Source organism: Mus musculus, chromosome 10 (assembly GCF_000001635.26).
Source record: "Mus musculus strain C57BL/6J chromosome 10, GRCm38.p6 C57BL/6J".
Taxonomy (NCBI): Eukaryota; Metazoa; Chordata; class Mammalia; order Rodentia; family Muridae; genus Mus; species Mus musculus.
Genome location: NC_000076.6, coordinates 43,505,450 through 43,524,081, shown reverse-complemented (window position 1 = coordinate 43,524,081; position 18,632 = coordinate 43,505,450). Strand labels below are relative to the sequence as shown.

The following is an 18,632-nucleotide window of genomic DNA, read 5'->3' as shown; positions in this document are numbered from 1 at the left end:
GAAACTCTTATAAAGGAAAACATTTCATTGGGGCTGGCTTACAGTTTCAGAGGTTTAGTCTATTTTTTTTTAAAGGATTTATTTATTTATTTATTTATTTATTTATTTATTTATTTATTTATTATATGTAAGTACACTGTAGCTGTCTTCAGACACTCCAGAAGAGGGCATCAGATCACATTAAAGGTGGTTGTGAGCCACCATGTGGTTGCTGGGATTTGAACTCATGACCTTCGGAAGAGCAGTCAGTGCTCTTAACCTCTAAGCCATTTCTCCAGCCCCCGGTTTAGTCTATTATTGCCATGGCAGGAAACATGGTGGCATGTAGACAGACATGGTGCTGAAGAAGCTGAGAGTTCTGCATCTTGATCTGAAGGCAGCAGACAGAGACTTTGTGAGCCACTTTTGTGAGCACATGAAATCTTAAGTCTGCCCCCACAGTGACATGCTTCCTCCAACAAGGCCACACCTAATAGTGCTACTCCCTGTGACCAAGCATTCAAACATAGGAGTCTATCTGTGGTGGCTATACCTATTCAAACCAACACACAGGGTCTCACTGTGTAACCCTGGCTAGCCTCAAAACCACCTTCCTCTGCCTCCTGAGTACTAGGGTTAAAGACACCACGTGGTCAGGCACCACCACGTCTGTTTTATTTTTTGAGATGGGAGTGTCTGATAGCTCAGGCTGGCCTTTAGTTGCTCCTGCCTGTAACTGTCCAGAGTGAGGATTATAGAATATATATGTAACACCATTCCTGGCTCCTTAAGTGTCCCTTTAAATATTTCCCTGGTGTAGGGGCTATGTTTAAGGTATCTTGTGGCCAAAGCCAGCAGAGTCATGTTTGTCCTTCAGGTCACGACAAGATAACCTCTGGGGGAACCTTTTACCAGTTGTCTCGATGAACCCCAGTGTTGGTTCTCTTTGGTTTGTCTTCTGTTGTTCGGAAGGAGTAAAATTGACCCCCTAATTCTAACTGTGCTACTTAGAATCCATTTGGAATGCTTTCTTTTAGGGCTGCTGGATAAATCAAGAGAGCCAGAGGCTGGCGCAGTGGCCTTCAAGCTAAGAATGGCTTTACATTTTATGTTCAGAGCTCTGGCTGCTCTTTTGAAGGACTCCAATTCAATTCCCAGCACCTGCATGGTGGCTCACCACTGTAACTCCAGTCCTACCTAGGGGGTTTGATGTCCTCTTCTAGCCTTTGTGGGTACAAGGCATGTATGTGGTTCACAGACATACATGCAGAGAAAACACCCATATATGTAAAGTGCAATTTCTTAATGTTCTTTTATATATCTGTATTGTGTTTGTACACATATGTATATATATACACACAGGTAAGACCGTTTCTATAACCCACAAAACACACTGTTTAGTATCTAACACTTTTACTGGAAGTGTTTAACTCCTGGCTCAAGAGAATAAACAATTTAGTGTGAGGCAGCAGTAGGAAATACACAGGGTCTTCTCAGGATAGACTGACGCGTGTTCTAACCCTCCAAGAGTGTTACCCGAAGAACTAAGTCTACATGAAGCAGAGTAGAGCCAAGCACACATGCACACTACACAGTATATGTGGTGTATACACTCAGGTCCGTCTGTGACTTCCCAGGAGCCAAGCCTTAGCACCTGGAAGGAATGGTTCCAAGAGGAAACTCATGGCCCTGTCCCCCTGTGAGACTGCTTGTCCTGGGTGGGCTCTTGTTTGCCCTCCATAACTTCTGAGAGCTGAGTCTGGGAGTGAAGCTTCTAGAACTCAAAGCAGTTTAAGTTGGGGCCCAGGAGTCCGAAGCTTTTTCACCATTTTGGTTTGGAGAGCCCAGGAAAGTTTATCTTCCTTTGAAAACTTTCACTCTCCAGAGCCAGAAAGATGCCTCAATGGGAAAAGACGTTTGCCAGCCTGGTGACCTGCGGAATTCAACCCGAGACTCGCATGGTAGAAGGAGAGAACTCCCCAAATTTGTCCTCTGGCCACCACACACATTCGATGGTACAACACCAATTATCAAGGTTTTTTTGTTGTTTTTTTGTTTTTGATTTTTCGAGACAGGGTTTCTCTGTATAGCCCTGGCTGTCCTGGAGCTAACTCTGTAGACCAGGATGGCCTCGAACTCAGAAATCCGCCTGCCTCTGCCTCCTGAGAGCTGGGATTAAAGGCGTGCGCCCCCACGTCCGGCATCAAATTTTTTAAAAGTGTTAAAACTGGGTGTAGTTTTACATAAATGTAATCCTAGCCCTTGAGAGGCAGAGACAGCTGATTCTCTGAGGTTTAGGCCAGCCTGGTCTACACAGTGAGGTTCAGACCAGCCAGGGTTATCTAAAAAAGACCTAGTCTCAAAAAAAATGTTTTGTTTTAAATTAAAATATTTGAAAAACTTAAACTCTAAGGAAGAAATAATCAATACTGTGTAAAGTACACCATTAGTCACTTTGTTACTTAGCTTTTTGAGTCATCAGTAAAAATATAGTCTGTTAAGCCGGGCGGTGGTGGCACACACCTTTAGTCCCAGCACTTGGGAGGCAGAGGCAAGTGGATTTCTGAGTTGGAGGCCAGTCTGGTCTCCAGAGTGAGTTCCAGGACAGCCAAGGCTATACAGAGAAACCCTGTCTCGAAAAACCAAAAGTAAATAAACAAACAAATAAATAAATAGTCTGTTTAATTTCCATGTGAGGTAGTGACAAATTACAATTTAGTTACATGTCCGTACTTCATCTTCTCCATCTTTCTCTCCCCTTCCCTCTTTCTCAGCTTCTCTTTGCACTTGAGAAGCTCTGGATGTTGAGGGCACAGAATCCAACGATATGCTGAGGCACTCTTGGCAGGTGGGCCTTGAACATAACTTTACCTTACCCCTCTCTGCATCTCACTGGACAAAGGAGGATCAGGAAAGTGAAAGCAGGAGAAGCCTTTAGCAGGTTTTAAGACTCAAGTCCGTGTGAAACTGGGGCTGGCTTTCAGTATAGTGCTTTATGCCTTAGCTGCCTAAGTGCTGGGATCACAGGTGTGCACCCTCATGGCTGGTACTCGGACGGCCATTTGAAATGTCATTAGTAACTTGTACCTCACTTAACTGCTTGCCAGGTCAGATCCATTCCTGGCAACAGTTTTTAGAAATCAAACTGAGGGCTGGGCCTAGTGGCACACACCTTTAATTGCAGCACTCAGCAAGCAGAGGCAGGTGGATCTCTGTGAGTTCGAGGCCAGCCTGGTCTACAGAGTGAGTTCCAGGACAGCTACTGAGACCCTGTCTTGAAACAAAATGAAAATTAACCTAAAGGTCAGAGAGATGGCTCAGTGGTTAATAACTCATAGTGCTCTACAGAAGGACCTGAATTCAGTTCTCAGCAGCCTTATCAGGTGGTTCAAAGTCACCTGTAACTCCAACTCCAGGGGATCCAATGTCTCTGTGGGTTCCCAAACTCTCCATACACAAAGACATATAATTAAAAATATAATAACTTGAGCTGGGCAGTGGTGGCGCACACCTTTAATCCCAGCACTCGGGAGGCAGAGGCAGGCGGATTTCTGAGTTCAAGGCCAGCCTGGTCTACAAAGTGAGTTCCAGGACAGCCAGGGCTATACAGAGAAACCCTGTCTCGAAAAACAAAACATATATATATATATATATATATATATATATATATATATATATACACATACATACATATATATAATTTAAAAAATGCAAACAATGAAGACATCTGATCACAGATGATGCTAGTCTGGTCATAGCATGTGGCAAAAGATTGATCTCCAAAGTTACTGACAGTGCAAGGGATTGGAACATATTTATGAAAACTAGCAGAAACTTAAGAGCCACTTGTGATGATTCATGGCACTGTTGCAACTCACTCATTACTGAGGTTGAACAACAGCTGCCTTTTCATGTGGTCCTGGCAAAGCATCCCCAGTCAAACTGTGAGCACCATAATGACTGGTTCAAAGGCAATCTCTGGACATCTTACAACACAGTGGTTCTCAACCCTGGGGGCGGGGGCGTGTGCCCACCCTGGGGAGCATCTGGCAATACCTGGCATTTTTGTTGTCATGATGGACAGGATGCTAGGGACCCCAAGAAAGGAGAGCCTGAAGATGATCCTAAACATCCCATAATGCCCAAGCAGACCAGCCCTACAGCAAAGGACTGTCAAAAGAACACCATGTCCGTAGTGCACAGGCTGGGAGATCCTGGTCTATATTCCTATACAGGATGACAAGGGGAAACATATTTTAAATATGTTGTTTGGCTGCAGATGTTGGTACATGCCTGTAATCCCAGCACTTGATTGGTAGAAGCCTGAGGATAAAGAGTCTGGGGCTATCAAGGGATGACATGCAAAAGAAACAACCACCGCCAACCCAGGACAGTACTTCTGTCATCAAAGGATGAGCTGTGTTTAAGCCCCACCCCCTTTTTAAACCAATAGTGACAATTTTTTTTTTTTTTTTTTTTTTTTTTTTGAGACAGGGTTTCTCTGTGTAGCCCTGGCTGTCCTTGAGCTCACTTTGTAGACCAGGCTGGCCTTGAACTCAGAAATCCGCCTGCCTCTGCCTCCCGAGTGCTGGGATTAAAGGCGTGCGCCACCACGCCCGGCCCAATAATGACAATTCTTAATGAGGTTTCTAAAAAATAAGATGTCAACTGAAATTCTTGCCATCTATGCTTTACATAGACAGGGAGGCAATTGTTCATTCGTTTGTTTGTTTTAATTATTTTTATTCTATTCAGTTATGTGTTTTTATTTCATGTGCATTGGTGTTTTGCCTGTATGCCTTGTGAGGATGTAGTTATGAGCTGTCACGAGTGCTGGGAATTGAACCCAGGTTCTCTGCAAGAACAGCCACAGCTCTAACCCACTGAGCCATCTCTCTAGCTCCCGCAAGCGTTTGGTTTTGGTGGGATGGAACTTCACTATAAAGATCTAAGCTCTAAATGGAGTGGAGTTGGTATGTAGACCAAGCAAGCTGGCCTTGAACTCACAGAGACCCATTTGCCTCTGACTCCCACCACTGGGATTAAAGGTGTGCATCATCATGCTGGCTACTTACCTTTCAAGAAACTAAAAACCATTCCAGTTCAGTGGGCGTTCATGAACCTACCTAAAGGGCTCACAACGAGAAGTGAACTGAGCAAGGAAAAGGAGCCCCTCCTTGCTGGGCGTGGTGGCGCACGCCTTTAATCCCAGCACTCGGGAGGCAGTGGCAGGCGGATTTCTGAGTTTGAGGCCAGCCTGGTCTACAATGTGAGTTCCAGGACAGCCAGGGATACACAGAGAAACCCTGTCTCGAAAACCAAACCAAACCAAACCAAAAAACCCAAAAACCAAAACAAAACCAAAAACAACAACAACAACAAAAAAGGAACCCCGCCTTACCGTGGCTCTGTGAAGGTCCGCTTTACAGTCAGAGAATTCCCAACTGCATGATCTCCAGGGAGCACGACTGGAACACTGTGTTCCCAGGACGCGAGCAGCTTGCGAACTGCTCGATAGCTCCAGAGTGGCTCTTGGAAATCAGCAAACGCTGCAGATCAGGGTTCGTTACCCCTCCCCCCCCCCCCCCCCAGAGCAACAGCTGTTAAACATTTACCAACACCCATGAGAGGTTTTCCTTATGAAGCACCTTGGCCCACGGTCCCCTCACTCGGTCCTTCTGAGGCCCTCTTCCCCCCACCCCCCAACTTCGCTACACATTTCCAACTCATCTTCTCCTACTCGGACAAGGTATCATTTTGCCTGTATGCATTTTTGTGGAATGCATTTCACTGTTTTGCTTAAAGTTATTTTATAGCTTTATTATAGATCTCATCGCATGCTCTTTCCCTTGCTGTGTCTTGAGTTCTGTCTAATCCATTGCCTCACACTGTTGCCTCAAAGTGCATCGTCCCACATTTCTCCAGCTTTCTTTCAGAGGCACACCGTCCCAGGCTATTTCCCACAGGTAACACTCTTGCTTTCTCCATTACAATGGTTCTGTTGGCTGCCTTCCCGTGGGCACTACTTCAAGACTCATTACCTTACTCCACCTCCCTGGCATGAGCCAGCTTTCTCATTTGTTGCCAGTATAATCTCTAGCTCCCAGCAGCCCTCTGCCCCTTTTAACTTTCTGACTCATGATCCCTGGCCTCAGCCTCCCAAGTATTAGGATTACTGGCAAGCACCAACACTGAGACTATCTCCCCAAGTCAGACAAGAGAAAGATTGCAGCCAGGGCAAACAAGAGTTTTCTAAAATGAACGTGTTCTTTCGAGGTTCTTAAAGAGAGGCATTACTTGTTTCTGAAATCAAAGTCACTATTAAACAATATATAACCTATCAACATTGGGGTGGGGGGCACTGGGCAGTGGTGGCACACACCATTAATCTCAACACTCAGGAGGCAAAGGCAGGCAGATCTCTGCAATCGAGGCCAGCCTAGTCCACAGAGGGAGTTCTAGGACAGCCAGGGCTACATAAAGAAACCCTGTCCTAGGGAAAATCTCTTAGTTCTTGATTCTGAAGCAGAGAAATCAAAGGTTGAAATGCCAACTTTGAGCAATGTATTACCACTGACGGCCACAGGCCTTATGCATACGGGAGTGCATCATCTCTGTTGGCACCAAGACTTCAGCTTGTCAAAACCAAGGATGGAAACTCCTTATGCCTTGCAGCAGAAATAGCACACACTGACTCCCTGTCAGTGCTCAGTGTGTTTACCCACATCATTGCTGCCTGTGAGGATCAGGGGGGTCAGGAAAGCCCGTAGTCCTGCGGCTGTGCCTCAGGCCAGGGCCCAGTTTCATTAATACCTGCAGCAGCTTGGCTGCCTTCTGCACAGGGAGCAGCCAAGGTCCAATCTGGCCCCACCCACGCACATCTTGCAAATCAGCTTCAGGCAAGACCTGTCAGGTCTGTGCTAAGTCAGGACCTTCCCGCCAGGTTGCAATGGGCTGCTTAACTAGTAACTCATGGGGGCAGGACTAGTCAGAGCTATGGAGCAGGCCCAGGAGCTCTGGCCATCCAAAGACATCTGCTGAGTGGAGGCAGCAGGGCCTCTTACTGCATTCATCCCCTTGTCATCTGAGACCTTAGCCTCTAAGCAGCACTCTGGCCTTTGCTTCCCAAACGCTTGGATAACAGACAGAGCCACCAAGCCAAGGTCCTCGCTCAGCGTGCTCAGTCTTCCCTGGCTTCCGCTCTCGTCAGCCTTTCCCTGACTATAAAACCCGACTTCCTCTTATCCTATTTTTTGAAACAAAATTTTCAAGTCTAGAAATGAAAATTAAGCCAATTAAAAATTTAAATTGAGCTTGTAGTCCTGGAGTCCTGGAGGTGGAGTCAGTTTAAGCTTACCCTCTGCTGTATGTAAGACCTTGTCTCAATAAAACCAGTAAAGTGGTGGTGCACATCTTAAAAAAAAGAAATCCATCCATCCATCCATTCATCATGTGTGTCCATAGAGGTCAGAAGAGGGCATTGGATGGATCCTCTGGAAGAGCAGCCAGTGCTCTTCACTGCTGAGCTAGCTCTGTAGCCCCAGTGGCGCACATATCAATCCTAGTACCTGGTCAGGAGGATCTGAATTTGAAGCCAGACTGATCTAGTGCATTCCAGGCCACTCAATCTGTCTCAAAAATACAAAAACCAAACCAAACAACGCCCCCTCCCCAAGCCATCCTGATGCTAACTTATAAAGAACCTGCCTCTTCCCACCGGCCAAGACAACCTCTCTAAACTAAGGCTGTGAAGTGGTTGGAATACGCCTGGCCCAGGGAATGGCACTATGAGGCAGTGTGGCCTTGTTGGAGTGTGTGGCTGTGGGGGTGGGCTTTGAGACCCTCCTCCTAGCCACCTAGGAAAGTCTGCTCCTGACTTCCTTTGGATGAAGATGTAGAACTCTCAGCTCCTCCAGAACTGTGTCTACCTGGATGCTGCCATCCCCCTGCCTTGATTAATAATGGACCGAACCTCTGAACCCGTAAGCCAGCCCAATGTTGTCCTTAAAAGTTCTTGGCCATGGTGTCATTTCACAGCAATGGAAACCCAAAGACAGCTTGTTACAAAGCAGAAAAATGCATGCAGTAGAAGATTGCACTTAATTCAACGCCTCCCCCCCCATGCCTTACATTTTAATGGGTGTTTGGCCTGCATGTATGTGTATGCCCTACCATATGTGTATGTGGTAGTCAAGTAGGTCAGAAGAGGGTGCTGGATCTCCTGGAACTGGAATTACAGATGGTGTCGAGCTGAGGATTGAACCTGGGTCCTCTAGAAGAGCAGCCAGTGCACCTAACCACGGGCCTCTCCAGCTTGACCATGCTACTTGTTAAAAGGTTGCTGATTTGTAACCAGCAGAGGGAAAACATGTATCTTTTTGTTACCAGGTTAGCTTTGAGAAACTACAACCCATGTGACACAGGGTGGAAATACTGGGGTCGAGGAAGTGATGTCCTGCTGGGACAGGCAGGGCTGGCACCAGGCCAGGAAGGAGATGGAAGAGTGCCTCAATTTGTGCTCTGTATACAAGTAGCACTGAAGGATGGAGTTGGTGAGTTCTGCCACTCGCCTATGACCAAAACCTTGCAAGCTGTACCCCACATCCAGGCACTGAAGTCCCCAAACAGGTGGACAGACAAATTCAGACACACTCTAAGTGGCCTAAAGAAATGAAGCGTTAAAGAGACCAGTTTTTCTATTTTTATATTTTATATAATTAATAAAACAGTGCTTGTATAAAAATTCACACAAAGTTGCTAGAGAGCATACAAGTTCCAAAACTGTCCTGGGTCTGTGGTACATTCAGTTTTCTAAGGGTGCACTCAGATCAGTGTAACAGGCAGACATGATGTGCTAGCTCATTCTCTTTGGTAAACCTATGCTCCTTACTTACTCCTCACAGTATCGCTCTGATATCCACTTTGTGCAGGGTCTGCGCTTCCTGGGATGTCAGACATTAAGGCTGGATCTACAAGAGACAAAGACTGCCCACAGCAGTGACAGCCCTTGGGCCCTCACCCCCCACTTCAGAATGACCCAGTGACCTCCAACTAGGGGTCTCCAGGTCCCTCTGGATCAGGTAGGAAGCAGTTGCTGGGGGGATAGTAGAAACCGAGACAATCTCTACAAGGACCCAAATGGCCACACTGTGGTGTGATCAGGCCAAATCCAGTCGCCACTAAGTAGATCCCATTGGTCAGTTGATGATTGCTGCTGATATGAACCCCTCACTTCCTAACTTAAAAGGAAAGGAAGGTTTGGGGTTCAACACTGAAGGGGAAGGGCAGCGAGCACTAACGACACTAGACATTGATTCCCTGACAAACGTTTGCCATCAGACAGACACGGCCACATGAATAAAAGCAGGATTCGAACACTGTACATTCAAGAGTATCTTCAGACATTCTTTAACAGCTTACTAACAGAGAAAACCAAGACCACTACCACCTACTGTGACATACTATTTTAGTGAACATCAGAATATCGGGGCTAATCTTTAGTCCTCTGGATACAAGGCAAAAATCATCCAAAACACAAACAAAGAATTTAGATGAGGACAGGGAAAGTAGTTGCCAACAGATTTCATGAAAACCATTAAATTCTGAAAAAATAAGTATTTTATATTTATATTGCTTCATGAAAAAAAAATGCCCACTGGAACTCCCTGTACGGATGGGTGAGTGAGGACACCATACGGTCCAGTGGGCAGGAAACAGCTCCCAGAGTGACCAGCTCTTTTTCACTGAAGGGATGATGGGACTGGGGGTGGAGGTGGGGGTTGGGAGGAGAGAAGCCCTACATAGTTAAAGTATTAAGGAAACCAAAATACAGGTTCCCAGAATTTAACACACTCTGGGTTACAAAAAGTCCCGCTCAGTTCCTAGAGCCCGCCATTTCTCAGATGTGACGAGATGGGACTTGTAAAAACTCAATGGCCGATTGTGCTTCTGATGTTGCAGGGCCACACTCCACTTTCTGGAAAGCAGGACAATTTTCACATGGCTTGGAATCCTCTCGGTTACATCCTCAAGACCAGAACAAATCCCATGGAATTCTCTCCAACCAGTGGAAGCAGTGAGAGAGTGCCACAGCCATCTTTGGGGTAGCGTGTGTGTGTGTGTGTGTGTGTGTGTGTGTGTGTGTAACTAAGGCATTAGAGAGAGGCCAAGTGAGGGGGGAAGGGGACTCTTCTGGCTGCCCATTACCTTCTTCCTGGGCACAAGAAGGTTGCCTTGTTCTCCGCGGGGCCCCTCCCCTCACTTCTTATAAGGAGATTCGTGTGTGCCACAAAGTCTCTGCGCACTTCTCAATGTCAATAATTTAGGTTTACAGTTATAGCATAAATAATCTGAGAATGACAGAGGACAGAAGCTTTATAGCATTGAAAATTGAATGCCCATTGGGTACATGCAAAATTATATCATGTGGTCTACTAGAACTAAAGTTCTTATCTTTATGAGAAAATTCATAGATTATTTCTATCACCTCTGCATATTAATGTAGCAAAATATTAAGCCATTAAAGTTATCACGTCTGTAATGTCCCACAAGGGTTTTATGACTGCCCCGGGCAACTCAGTCTTCTAGGTCGGGGATGCGATGCACTGAGTTTGGGAAACACGGTCTCCTTTCCTTCTTAGGCATCTGGCCCCAGTGCAGAAGGGGAAGAGATACGCACCTCCATGCTAGGGGTGGGCCAGGGTAGGCTGGCAGAACTTCCTGCAAGGTTTGAGGGAAAAGGTCTGGTGGGACTGGGAAGGGGTGTGGGCACTCCATTTAAGATGGTTTGGGTTCTTCCAACACCTGCAAAAGAGCCCTAGGCTGGGGCTTTGGAGGTTCAAGACCATGGGAGGAGCTAACACTGAGGTCTGGGGACACGGACTTTGTACAAATACATGGGAAGTAAACAGTTCTCGGTGAACCCAAAAGCTCACCCGTAAATCACACAAAACTGTCCCTACACACTGTGTTGCAATGTGTCCCTCTACAGCAACATCTGTGTGGAGGGCACAGCTCCCACGAAGGCTGTAAGGACCCACGCCTCCGTTCTACCTACATTCAGATCATCTTCCAGTGTTCTCATCTACACAGCGAGCACCACACGGCGGCGGCAGACAGGCTGGGCCACCGCAGAACGGAAGCTCACATAGAATAAGAAAGGGGCTACACACTACTTATAATCCATCCCGTCTGCTGAATCTAAGGGGGTCTATGGACTCTTCCAAAATCAGATATCAGACACAGGATTAGTAAAACTAGTCACTATGCCACCTGAAGCCACAGTTACCCATAATGCCTGAATATGGCATTTCTTCTTTTTTGAAAAAAGCATAAATCTAAAATCATCTTTAAAAAAATCCCAGCAACTGAAGTAATCTTACAGCATCTCATCTCAAATATTTTATGATTTTTTTCTAAATAAAATGGCTCCCAAAGAGCCTAATGATTCTTCAAAAATTCATTTTAATAATAAAAAAAAGATAAAAATAGAAGATGTAAAACATGAGGAGAGAGAAACAAGTTGCTACGTTTGCATTTTCTTGTTTTTCAGACAGGGTCTCATTGTTCAGCCCTGACTGGGCTGGAATTCACTCTGCAGACTAACTAGACTGGCCTCAAACTCCAGTGGCCTCTGCCTAGAGGGTGGGCTACCACATCTAGTCTAAATTTGAATTTTGAATCGTAAGGGTTAGGGAGGGCACCCTAGCCCTGTGAAGGGACCCTACCCTACCAATTCTCTGATTTCACAGCTTGGCTACCCCCCACCCCCCCCAAAACTCCGGCTGTGCCACCAGGGAACACAGAACAAAGTCATAAATACAAAAGACCAAATTCAAGGCTTCTTTCTTGTGGCTGGGTAGGTGTTTACGTGTGCAAATGTAGGAAACCACTCCCCACTGGCATAAGGTGCCGGTCTGTGGGTACCATCCGAGCTCCTGAGCAATGCTCAGTCCCAAGGGCACCCACTGCTCAGCCTGCGGTGACCCAGGTCCCTGGGCAGCCCCAACCCTGTCACTTCTCCACTTTCTTGGCTTTCTTGAGGATGTCGCACTTTTTCCTGTTGGGACGGCGACACCGCTCATCAATGCTAGGTATACATTCATAGTGCCACACCTCTTCCATCTTCTCCACGGGGTAGACAGCTTCCACGTAATGGCGGATGAGCCTCAGCCTCGTGGGGTCCAGCTGCTTCTTGTTACAAGCCCCGGAGTGGTTGTACTGCAGTCGGAGGTTCTCGGTCGTGAAGAGTTCCGGGAAGAGCCTGACCAGGAGCCGGGCCGCGAAGTTGCCCACCGACAGGCTCTGCTGCACGATCTCACGAACCTCCTTGTCTGACAGCAGGTAGGGGGAAGGCACCGGAAAGTCAGGTGAGGGGACCACCAGCTCGTCCAAGGGTATTTTGCAAAAGTCTTTGCTGCTCCTTTCAGGAGGCAGAGGGGGCCCCTCAAACTCCTCACGGAACCTCTCGGGGTTGATTGCGTAACTTGCTAGGTCCCGGCACTCGGGGCCAGGCACATGGACCTTGCGTTGCTGCTGGTAGGATCGGCGCTGCTCCGTGTCCCTGCGCCGACAGCGCTCGTCCAGCTTGCCTACGAACTCCAGGGTCCACACGCGGTCGTTCTTGGCTCTCGGGTAGAGGAGCTGCACGTAGTGGCGGATCAGCCTGATGCGGGCCGGATCCAGCTGCTTCTTGCCCAGGGAGCCGCTGCAGTTGTACTGCTTGCGCAGGTTCTCGTGGGTGAAGAGCTCCGGGAAGAGGTGCACGAGCAGGCGGGAGGCGAAGTTGCCAATGGACAGGCTGCTCTCATAGATGCTGCGCAGCTGCTCCTTGCTCAGAAGGCAGTCTGAGCCTGGCATCTCGAAGTCGGGCTGCGGGATCTCCAACTTGTCAAAGTCAATGGGTACCAGCCAGATCTTCTTGGAGCGCCGGCCAGGCCGCTCACCTTCAAAGTTGTCCTCTACCTTGACCACCGAGATGTCGTCTGGCAGGCTAGAGGAGTCATAGCAGTCGTCCCGCGGTGCCTCACCCTCGCTGCCTCCCTCCAGCCCCAGGCCCTCCAGCTCGTCATTGATGCGCTGGGCACACTGCTGCAGCCAAGCCTCCTCCTCCTGCATGTCAGGGAAGTAGATCTCTGTGTAGTTGCGGATGATCTGCAGCCTCTGGGGGTCCAGCTCCTGCTTGCCCCCGTCACCATAGCAGCTGTACTGCTCGCCCAGCTTCCGGTGGTCGAACAGCTCCGGGAAGAGCCGGTGTAGCAGGAACACAGCAAACTCACCGGGAGAGGAGGCTTCATCTAGGAACTCGGTGAGGTCCTGAGTGTCCACCACGTGGTCTGAGGCAATGGTGCTGCTGCGGTCCAGAGACAGAGCTTCTTCTTGGTCCTTGTTGTCCAGAAAGTGGCCGGCATCCACTTGGTCTGCTTCGAAGAAGTTGGTGACCTGGCCGCCTGGCTGGCTGTCTTCCATTTCTCTCTGGGCCCAGAAGCGGCTGAAGAAGTCATTGAGCTGCGGCAAGCACTCGGCCTGCCACACAGCCGTGTCCTTCACATTGGGGTAGTAGACCTCTACGTAGTTGCGGATGAGCTGCAGGTGCAGCGACTCTAACTTCCGCTTGGCGGCAAAGCCACAGGCACTGCAGCCGCGGGAGAAGTCCACGTCGCTGAAGAGCTCTGGGAAGAGCTGCAAAAGGAGTCGACAGGCTAGGTCACCGCAAGACAGGCTCTGCTCGGCGATTTGTTTCAGCTCGGAAGCAGTGAGCTGGTACTCGGGCGGGGGCTGGAACTTGGCCACCAGCTCGGAAGGGCTCACCTGCTTCTTGACACGGCTCACCTCGAGGGACAGCAGGTCCATCTTGCTGTGAAGCTGGGACATATTAGTCGTGAGTCCATTGAGCATGTAGAACATCTTCTGGATCAGGAAGTAGATGTTGAGGTCCCCATCGGTGGCAACCCCGACACCACATTCCCGCTTCTGAGACTCACTGAGCAGGCGCAGGGGAGAAGGGCCGCTACTGGAGTTTGCCTTCTCAAAGAGCTCATAGGGGCTGAGCAGGTCTCCCGAGGGAGGGTTCTTCTTCTCCATGATCTTGTGGGAGATGCCATACAGGGGCTTCTTGTAGGAAGGGACAGTGGCCTCAGTGGAAGGTTCCTCTTCTGCAGGCCATGCACAGCTTCCACTCCTGCCCCTGCTGGCAGGCTCTCCATTTCCCTGGCAGGGCGAACTGTTCTCACGGGTGCGCATGCCGGCCAGGAGCGCCTAAGAAGCAGAAACCATTATATAGTTAGGTGTGCGTTCTCAAACGCTGCACTATACCGGGCTAGGACAGCACAGAAGACCCAAGGTCAATGCTTCCTAGTCCAAAACACTCTGCCTAGACAGGAACATACTACAAACACACAGCATCTGAGGGCCAACCTGCTCCATCTTCCTACTCCTTGAGAAAGGGCTCACTCAGGCTAGACCCAGTAAGGCTCTTGTAGAATACTTGTGCCAGCTTGGTAAGGCTGGGCAAGAACTTCCACAGCAGGTGAGCAGCCAAATGCGCATGAAGAGACTCCATGGTTGCTCAGCCATAAGAAGGTCCTATCCTGGCCCACACCTTCCTGCTCTCAGATGTGTACAATGGCTCCTGGCCATGGTAGCTTCAGCCTGCAGCTTCCAGGAGCACATTGCCTCATCACGTTGCCACGAGGCACACAGTAGCAGGCTGGCCACTCGAAGCTCCCAGAGTCCATGGAGCAAAGATTCTCTTAGTGACTAGGGGCCACCTCAGTGCTACCACTGTTACAGCATCTGTCCATTGACAGTACCCACCCCACCCAACGCCACAGATGAACACCACCCGTCCTGAGCTTCTGCGGGAGTGCTAGCTAGGGACTACTTTCCAGCCTCCTTTGACCAAAGCTCTAGACTAAGTACTCTGTCAACGGTTACAGAGGAGGACTGCCTCCTCCAGCCGAGAGCAGCACATCATTGCTGCCCTTCAGAGGCGCTGCTCAGGCTACGCTCCATCACTTTTCCAGACCTCATTCACTGCCTTCCTCAGTGGCTGCCACCCATCTCAAACCAGATGTCTCAAGAGCTTTGTTTCTCTATATGTAGAAAGACAGGTGACTCATGATAAAGAATCAAGGGCAATTTGGGGGCCAAAGGCAAGTTTTAGATCTAATATTCTAAACAATGAATATCCATATGTAATAAGGATTAAATAAGTAATTTTTAATTTTAGCCCAAACCTCAACAAGCTCAATGCAAAAGTAAATGAAAATGGATCAGGCCTGGTGGCTCGTAACTAACATCCCAGGAATTAAGGAGGCTAAGACGTGAGGATTTGCTGTGAGTTTTAGGTCAACCTTTAAAAAAAAAAAAAAAAAAAAAAAAAAAAAACCCAGAATTTTAGATGATCTACACTTGAACTTAGACATTAGCTGGATAGTAATACATATCTATCTATAATCCTCGGATATGGTTGTCAAAAAGAAAAAGAGAAGGGCTGCAGAAGGGTGCAGCTAGGTGGTAAAGTGCTTGCTAATATGCAAAAGATCCGGGGTTTGATGTCCACTCCTGTCCCCCACTAAACAAACAACCACCAAGCCAAGGAACAAATTCATTTTAAAGGTGGGCATGGTGGTATATGTTACAAGTCCCAATACCTGGGAGGTAGTCAGCAAGATTAGAAGTTCAAGGCCATCCTAAGCTACATGACACCATATTTAAAAAGAAAGGAAGACAGAACCAGTAAACACCAAAATAACTGTGGAATGAAAGAAGTCAGATTATTCAATGTCACCTATGTAGATTCTAGAAAATACATCCAGTGTTGCTAGAAAGCAGATCAGTGGGTGACTGGGATGGGAGGGAGAGAGGGAAAGAAGAGACCCACAGACTGACAGACACAGACCACACCCTCAGGTTATGCACTTCACATACTATTAACGGACCTCAGTTACAAGTTAATAGTGATTTTTGACAAATGTTTAATTTGAACCAGGAACTTGCTGGAATATATGTATTTGAGAGTGTAATTAAACAGAAGTACTGATTAGCAGGCAGTAGCAGGTAGCAGAGGAGCAAGCAGCCTCCAGGTTTATTCAGGGAAGCTCCTGCCACACCTGGGAACACACAGCTGATGAGCCCAGAGGTGCTGAAACTGTAATGTCCATAACCATATGGGTTCTGCTAAAACAGACTGGGAGTTGTGGCTCTGCATTAAGCTCCTGGGTTCTGGAAGGTTCCCAGGGCCTATAAGATAGTGTCTGGCCTCAGTTTACCTCACCCAGGCAGATCAGAGTCATTCGTAAGTAAAGACAATCAATTCCAGCACAAAACTGAACGTGAGTTCGTTGTAGCCTAAGCAAACACAGGCTAAGGAGATATTCAAGAAATAAGGTTAACCCAGGCGGAGGCTATAAGGCATAGAAAGGCAGCCCCAACAAAACAGACAGCTCCAAGCCTCCTTGCGCCTACCACATACTGATGAGTGAGGGACTTCCTGGACCCTCTTTAAGGTAAAACAAAATCACTCAGCTCACAGGAGAGAGACCTAGAAGAGATTCTCATTGTTTTGCCAGGGATTGAACCAGGGCTGTTTACATATGCTCTACTGTGAGCTACACCCCATCCCCCACCCAGGATTTGTTTTTTCCTTATTTATCTCGATGGTGGTCTTGTGTTTTCAAAGATGGAGTCTCCCCCTCCTGCTGCCTGCTACCTCTGCTGGGTAACAGGGTTAGGAACACAAAGGCCAGTGGCATCCCTCCCTTCTAACTCTCCTAACACAGCTTACTTCCTGAGAGCAGGATGGAGGGAGAGGTCCTGGGTGGTCTGTACCTGCTCTCCTCTCTGCTCCTTTCTGGTGACTCCTCCCTCCCAACCCACCAAACTAACACAACAAAAGCACGCCATTTCTGATCTTCCCACAACTGAGCAAAGTAAAAGACTGGTGTGTGCTGGGGGTGGGGGCGGGGAAGGTAGGCTTTGGCTGTCCCAGAATTAGCTCTGTAGACCAGGCTGGCCTCAAACTCACAGAAATCCGCCTGCCTCTGCCTCCCAAGTGCTGGGACTAAAGGCGTGTGTTCCCAATGTGTCCCCACTGCCCAGCATTGGGCAGATATTTTACCATTGTCCAATCTCTGCCTAAAACAAGGACACTGGGACCTGGAGGGGAGCACTGTGGTAGAATGCTTGCCAAATAAATTCAAGACCTCAGTTCTTGTAAAGAGTTCCAGTAAAGAGAGGTCAAGCAAAACACACACAGACACACACATGCACACACATGAACACGCACACACACAGACACGCACACATACACCCTACTGGCTTTAGGAAGCTCCAAGGATAGAGGGTGAGATGTGCACAGGGCCTCCCCTGTGTGAACTTTCATGGCTCAGCTTCTATGTCTGCAACAAGGGAGTTTTGAGATACAATGAGATACTACGCACCAAGCACAATAACGTTAAGTACTTATAATTAAATTATTTGGTATAATGGAAGTATTTAACAAATATCTCCTACAAGATTGTACTAAGCAAGACAAACGTAATGCTATGGCCTTTTGTTACGATGTCATAACTAACTCTCACTAACGGAGTTTCAATGCACGGGAGGGTAAGGCACTCCGAAGGCAATTCTCAGGAGTTTGGCAAGGGAGGACGATAAAGAGACTGAGCAGAAGGGGATTAAAAACACTTTAGAGAGGTCTTTTAAATGGCCATTTGCCAGAAAGGGAGGAGGAATTCTTTCCCCATCCCCACCAGATAGATATTAAATTTAGAGCCTAATGCTGTAGCACAGAGCTAAACCCTGCCTTTTACATTTTATTTTAAATAAATGTATTTATTTACTTTTAGGAGAGAGAGCTCATTGGTTAAGAGGCCAGATAGCCTGGCTAGAAGACCCAGGTTTGGTTCCCCGCACTTACATGATGGCTCATAACCACCTGAAACTCCAGTTCCAGGGGATCGGACTCCTGCTGCTGATATCCTCTGAACATCTCCTCAGGCCCCAGACACACATGTGGTACATATACTTACATGCAGGGAAAACACCATTATACATAGATAAAATAAATAAATATTTAACTCATGTGTATGTGTCTGTCTGTATATGGTATGAACATGCGGATACAGGTGCCTAAGAGCTCAGAAAACTGTTTGCCATTATATGCAGCTGTAAGCTGCCTGATACAAGTGCTGGACTTGGCTACTCTGGAAGTATATGCTCTTAACCACTAAACCATCTCTCCAGTCCTAGCATCTTCTATTTTTCAGACAAGATTTTATTTCAGACTATATATATAGTAAGAAACACACCTGGGTGACTGTGGTGGTAGTGGTGGCGCACGCCTTTAATCTCAGCACTTGGGGGACAGAGGCACGCAGATCTCTGAATTCAAGGCCAGTCTGGTCTACAGAGCAATTTGCAGGACAGTCAGGGTCATACAGAGAAACTAAGTCAGGCAGTTGTGGTGTATGCTGTGTCAGCCTGGGCTACAGAGTAAGATCCTGTTTCCAATGAATGAATGAATGAATGAATGCGAGGACTGGAGTGTCACAGAGTGGGATAGACAGTTCTTGCCGACTGCACAGGAAGGCCAGGGTGGGGGCCCCCAGCACCAAGTACGATGGACAGAGTGATGCTTACCTGCAGTACAA

At 47.8% G+C, this 18,632-nt stretch overlaps 1 protein-coding gene across 6 annotated transcripts in view; it reads right to left on the bottom strand.

Annotated features, from left to right (window-relative positions):
* The window catches only part of Bend3 (BEN domain containing 3), a 36,284-nt gene continuing 26,316 nt past the window's right edge, over positions 8,665–18,632 (bottom strand). For 3 of the 6 annotated variants that reach the window (NM_199028.2, NM_001359601.1, NM_001359600.1), the window contains exon 4: positions 8,665–14,235. In NM_199028.2, the coding sequence (NP_950193.1) occupies positions 11,992–14,235 (2,244 nt within the window). In that variant the 3' untranslated portion in view covers positions 8,665–11,991. The remainder of the gene's footprint in view (positions 14,236–18,632) is intronic. The other 3 variants (XM_030245146.1, XM_006512770.4, XM_030245147.1) reach the window with 2 other exon arrangements.